The 6,000-nt window shown below is 48.1% G+C and overlaps 1 protein-coding gene across 1 annotated transcript in view; it reads left to right on the forward strand.

Annotated features, from left to right (window-relative positions):
- Positions 1–6,000, forward strand: part of IL13RA1 (interleukin 13 receptor subunit alpha 1) — a 60,390-nt gene that overhangs the window by 27,807 nt on the left and 26,583 nt on the right. Inside the window, exons 5-6 of the mRNA XM_039244392.1 lie at positions 3–190; positions 3,148–3,299. Coding sequence (XP_039100323.1) covers positions 3–190; positions 3,148–3,299 — 340 coding nt within the window. The remainder of the gene's footprint in view (positions 1–2; positions 191–3,147; positions 3,300–6,000) is intronic.

Raw genomic sequence — 6,000 nt, forward strand, 5'->3', positions numbered from 1 at the left:
AGGCACAGCAGCCTGGGAAAAATTCTTCAGTGCGAAAACATCTATAGAGAAGGTCAACACATTGGTTGTTCCTTTGCTCTGACTAATTTGAAGGATTCCAGTTTTGAACAACACAGCGTGCAAATAGTGGTCAAGGATAATGCAGGGAAAATTAGACCATCCTTCAATATAGTGCCTTTGACTTCTCATGGTAAGTCTTAGAAGTCCTGTACAACAGTGTGGACAAAGGCATTATGTCTTTTGAACACTCAGTACAGATACTAAAAAAGTGGTGATTTTCGTTCTAGGATTTTCCCAGAAAAAACGATTGCATTTATGTATACCTTTATTTGAGTTTTTTAAAGAAGCAGGCTTGCAAATTCTAATAGTTGTTGAGCCCATGAGTCACGTGCTTTGTTCTTGTTTGCTTCTGAGTGTGTTCAGGCTTAGAGGACACAATTAGTTATAGGAGTGAGATTGCAACCAGGCTCTCTGACTCCTTTTTTAAAAATTTTTTTAACGTTTATTTATTACTGAGAGACAGAGAGAGACAGAGCAGGAGCAGGGAAGGGGCAGAGAGAGAGGGAGACACAGAATCTGAAACAGGCTCCAGGCTCTGAGCTGTCAGCACAGAGCCTGACGTGGGGCTCGAACCTACGAATCACAAGATCATGACCTGAGTTGAAGTCAGATGCTTAACTCACTGTGCCACCCAGGCGCCCCAAGGCTCTCTGATTCTTAAAATCTATTCTCTTTTAGGGGCACTTGGGTGGTGCAGTCCCTTAAACGTCCAACTCTCGCTTTTGGCTCAGGTTATGATCTTGTGGTTCATGGGATCAAGCCCTGCGTCGGGCTCTGCACTGACAGCGCGGAGCCTGCTTGGGATTTTCTCTCTCCCTCTCTCTCTGCCCCTATTCACCGCCCCCCCCCAATAAATAAACTAAAAAAAATCTTTTATTTATGATACTTGAGAGGATGATGCCACAGAATAAAATCAAATATAGTTTCTGAGTAATCTATACCTCTAAGTTGAGAAAAGGACTAGACCTGAGGAAGAGTGATCAGAAGCGATACTCAGACTAGCTAACGTGCTAGGTAACACAGCAGCCACCGGTCAGAGCAAACTGTCTGCTTGGGGTCCCAGGCCTTCACTTTGGACAAAGCATATAAACTCTCATAAGTGTTTCCTCATCTGTGACACAGAGCACATAGTCCCTCCAACCTCAGAGGATTGTCCTAAGTTCCAGAGGATGTGGGGTCCGTACGGGTTTTGTAAACCTCTACAGCAGACTCCTGTAAGCACCGTGTTTATGTATTTGTCCCAAGCTGCCAACACGGAGCTCCGACTCTGGCCGTGCGGCTTGCAGAATGTTTACAGGCGGCTAGCCGTGAGGTGACAGAGGTGCCCGCATCTGGGAGTGGAGTGCTATTTACCACCCCTTCCGATAGTCGTGGAAGTGAATTCTAGTGGTGGACCCAGGGCCAGGGGAGTGAGGTCATGGTAACTTGCCAAGCGGGATCATCTGAGGCAAAGCCCCTCCCTGTCCTTCCCCATGCTCGGCAGATTGTCCTTGATGGACCTTGTAAAGCTCATTTTGCTACTCTTCTTCCTGGAGATTAGTGGTCCCGTAAAGGGAGATCCTTCTCAGCTGGAAGATGGTATCTTCAAGTTTTTTTCTGTTCATTGTCCATTCTCTCTCTCTCTCTTTTTAAATTTTTTTTGTTTTTGAGAGAAAGAAAGCACATGCAAGTGGGGGAGGGGCAGAGAGAGAGAGGGAGACAGAATCCCAAGCAGGCTCTGCTCTGTAAGCGTGGAGCCTGATGTGGGGCTCAAAGTCACTAACCGTGAGATCACAACATGAGCCAAAATCACGAGTCAGACACTCAGCTGACTGAGCCACGTAGGCACCCCTCATCTGAATTCTCTTCTGTTGCTTAGTCTTAAGCATAGTTGACTTCATGAAAAAGTAAATTGACTAGGCTAATTCTTTTTACTTTATTAAAAAAATTTTTTTAATGTTTATTTTTGAGAGAGAGAGACAGACAGAGTACGAGCAGGGGAGAGGCAGAGGGAGAGGGAGACACAGAATCCGAAGCAGGTTCCAGGCTCTCAGCTGTCAGCACAGAGCCTGATGTGGGGCTCGAACCCACAGACTGCGAGATGATGACCTGGGTTGAAGTCAGACACTCAACCGACTGAGCCACCCAAGCACCCTTTTTTTTTTTTTTTTTTTACTTTATTTTTAATTGTGGTTATAATCACCTAGCGTTACATTTCCCATCATAACCATTTTTTAAAATATTTGTTTTTAACATTTATTTATTTTTAGAGAGAGAGAGAATAAGAGAGAGAGAGAGAGGGAAAGCGAGTGTGGAGGGAGCAGAGAGCGATGGGGAGAGAGAGAATCTGAAGCAGGCCCTGAACCATCAGTGCAGAGCAGGATGCAGGGCTCGAACCCATGAACCGTAAGTTCATGCATGACCTGAGCTGAAACCAGGAGTCAGTTGGTTAACTGACTGAGCCACCCAGGTGCCCCCCACCGCCATCGTAACTGTTTTTGACTGTACAGCACAGTGGTGTTAAGTATATTCACGTTGGCGTGCAACAGATCTCTAGAACTTTCTCAAATGTTTTTAAAACTGAACCTCGATACCCACCAAACACTAATTTCCCTTCCCCGAGCCCTTGGAAACCAACTTTCTATTTTCTATGATTTTGCCTACTTTAGACACCTCTTATGGGTGGAATCCTACAGTGTTTGAGATGGGTTTTTTTCACTTAGCATAGTGTCCTTGAGATCTGCCCGTGCTGTGGCCTGTGACAGAGACCAGGCTAATGTTTTCACTGTGGTCTTTGGCACAAGCGAGTGGCAGCTGGGGAAACCCCGTGTACCCGGTGCCCCTCGTTATACACTGGGAGGGTGCGTCTTTATTCTCAGTCACAGCTGGATGTCCTGAATACAGCCCATCGGGGTCCCAACTGGATGCAGATCAGAGTTCACGTTGTCTGCCCGTCACCCCAGAGATGTTCTTTAGATCCGTTTTGGCAGGCAGCTGAAAATAAGCTTTCTCCATCCGTCGCGACCCCTCATGATCTCTGCCCATGCATGAACCTCAGCAAAAGAAAGTTGGGAAGCTACTCAGTGTTCTCCTCTTTCTGTCTTTCAGTGATACCTGATCCCCCACATATTAAACGGCTCTTCTTCCAAAATGGTAACTTGTACGTGCAATGGAAGAATCCACAGAATTTTTACAGTAGGTGCTTGTCTTACCAAGTAGAAGTCAACAACAGCCAGACCGAGACGAATGATATTTTCTACGTAAGTTTTCCTTAGCTGGTTGATTTAATTTGGCCATTTTTCTGTCGCGTTCCTTCCAGGGGACATAACTGAAATGTCAGCGAAATGCAGCTCTTAGATGTGTAACCTGATGATGATAGTAATGAGATTTCTTGTCTGAAATAGGGGCGTGGTGGAAGGTTTGAGGGTTTATGGGAGTGGCATTGGCCGTGAGCTTCAAGCCGTTTATCAATTCGTTTGCTGAACACATTTTCGGTACATGTTTACCGCATGCCAAGCACCGTTTTAGGTGCACGTGGCCCTGACGCGAAGATCTTTCCCCCCCATGCACCCCACCTACTAGAAAATAAGTATGTAAACGAGCAAGTTAATTTCAGAACATGGAGGCTGTGAAGAAAATGAAACGGGTTCTGTAGTAGCACAACGGGTGGGCCCAAGGGGATACGAGGGTGGGCGGTCCTCTGAGATGATGACCCTGGAGATGAGACCAGAATGACGAGCAGGGGCTCGCCATGTGACGATCTGGGACTGGAGGGAACGGGCAGGAATGGACTTGGCCTGTGTGAGAAACAGAGAGGAGACTGGTGTGGCCAAAACACAGTAGGAAAAGACGCGTAAGCGGGAGGCCGGGGTCAGATCGGGCAGTCGCTTCGAGGCTCCGGGGTGGCCAGTCCCTTTTCTTGGAGTTTATGGCAGCTGAGGTGGCCCCCTCTGAGGAGTCAGTGTTTGTTGGATGATGTACCTTCACGCTCTTGGGAAGCTAGTGCAGAACACACTCATTAGAGGTCCCTGTGGGCCACGGGGCGTAACAGGACGTGCTGTAACCTCAGGGTGTCGGCCCCATTCTTCCACTTTACAGTAGAGGTCACACACTTGGGTCTTAAATATTTTTGTTTGGACTACAAACAGAGGGGGCCTTCGGCCCTTAAACTGGATGGAGGCAAACCCTAAGAGGCTCAAATACGGAGAACTAACGGAGAGTCTGCTGGAGGGAGGTGGGTGGGGGGTGGGCTAGATGGGTGCCGGGCATCGAGGAGGGCACTTGCTGGGATGAGCAATGGGGCTTCTGTGTAAGCGAGGAATCCCAAAAGTCTACTCCTGAAGCCTAACTTGAACTTGAATAAGTAAATTTAAGAAACCAAAACAACAGCAACAACAAAATGGGAGAGTTTTGCCCAGATTCAACCACCCCAGCCGCCCGAGGAGTGTCGTTTCCATGAGGTGGCACCACAAGGCCACAGGGACCGTGCTGTCGCTAGTGTGCCCCCTGCCCCGGGGCCCCGCGGGCATTTGCGTTGCAGAGGTCAGAACCCACATGTTCCGTGTTGGCTTGGAAAGGACCCCGGGATCTCGCGTGTCGGCAGACGCATTGGCCCATTTGTTTTCGCTCATCGTGGGAGTTTCAAAAGACCTGCTAAAATAAGCCACCGTTGACAGGGCAGAGGGAGCGCCCAGGTCCGCAGCGGACCGCCGGGCACTTGCAGGTGAATCCATTTGCTGAGAGAGAACGACCACTGTCCATCCCAGAAAGCGGCGTCCCCATCCAGGACTGCGAAGGGGAAGAGCAAAGGGCGTCCAAGTGGGGAGAAGGTGAGGCTTGGATTTACAATGGCGTCAGCCGTCAGGGCGCTGAAATATCCTTAACTACTCCAGCCGCCCCTGCTCTCTTCTGTCTGAAATCCTGAGACACATGCTGCTTGTATTACTCATTTGGCACCGAATGATGTCCTGCGAGTTACCCCGATCACATGTTGGGCCTTTTCTCTTGACTAAAAATAAAAGCTCCTGCAGGGAGGAGTTAGGGGGTGTTTACTTTGTGCTATGCCTGCTAACAGTGACTAACACGGATCGAGTGATTACTATGTAGTAGGCATTTTATGCTATTTTTAAAATTTTTTTTGGAGAGAGAGAGTGTGTGTGAGTGGGGGTGGAGGAGAGGGACAGAGGGAGAGACAAGAGAGAGAAAACCCCAGTCCCGAGCAGGGATTGTCTGTGCCCAGCATGGAGCCTGAAGCGGGACTCGATCCCACGACCCTGGGCTCGATCCTCATGACCTGAGCCAAAATCAAGAGCTGGCCGCTCAACTGATGAGGCAGCCAGACTCCCCTGTAGTGGGCATTTTAATAAGCATGTCATCTCACTCTTTCTTGTAATCCTTCTGGTTACCCTGACGATCTAGGTCCTATTATTTTGCTCCCACTTTACAGATGAGAAAATGTTATCCCAGAGGTTACTCCTAAGGTTAGTGGCAGTGTCAAGATTTCAGCTGGAATCTAACTCCAAAGCTTGTGTTCTTAACCACTGGGGACCACCTCAATACTTCCTCTTAAGAATAACGAGCATCCCTTATTAAGTATTTATGATGTGCTACAAAGATACTCTTCTAGGTGCTTCTTTTTTTTTTTTTTTTTTTTTTTGAAGTTGGGAGTGAATATTGTTCAACATCTAGTTTTAAAATGGACTATTACCAGTGCCTTTGGAGCCAAGTCCATTCTTTTTTTTTTTTTTTTTTAATATTTTTATTTACTTCTAGGAGAGAGAGAGAGAGACAGCATGAGCAGGGGAGGGTCAGAGAGAGAGGGAATCACAGACTCAAAGAGGCTCCAGGCTCTGAGCTGGCAGTCAGCACAGAGCCCGACGCGGGGCTCGAACCCACGAACCGCGAGATCGTGACCTAAGCGAAAGTCGGACGCTTAACCGACTAAGCCACCCAGGCGCCCCG

Source organism: Hyaena hyaena, unplaced genomic scaffold, assembly GCF_003009895.1.
Source record: "Hyaena hyaena isolate Hyena2069 unplaced genomic scaffold, ASM300989v1 scaffold_243, whole genome shotgun sequence".
In the NCBI taxonomy this organism is placed as follows: Eukaryota; Metazoa; Chordata; class Mammalia; order Carnivora; family Hyaenidae; genus Hyaena; species Hyaena hyaena.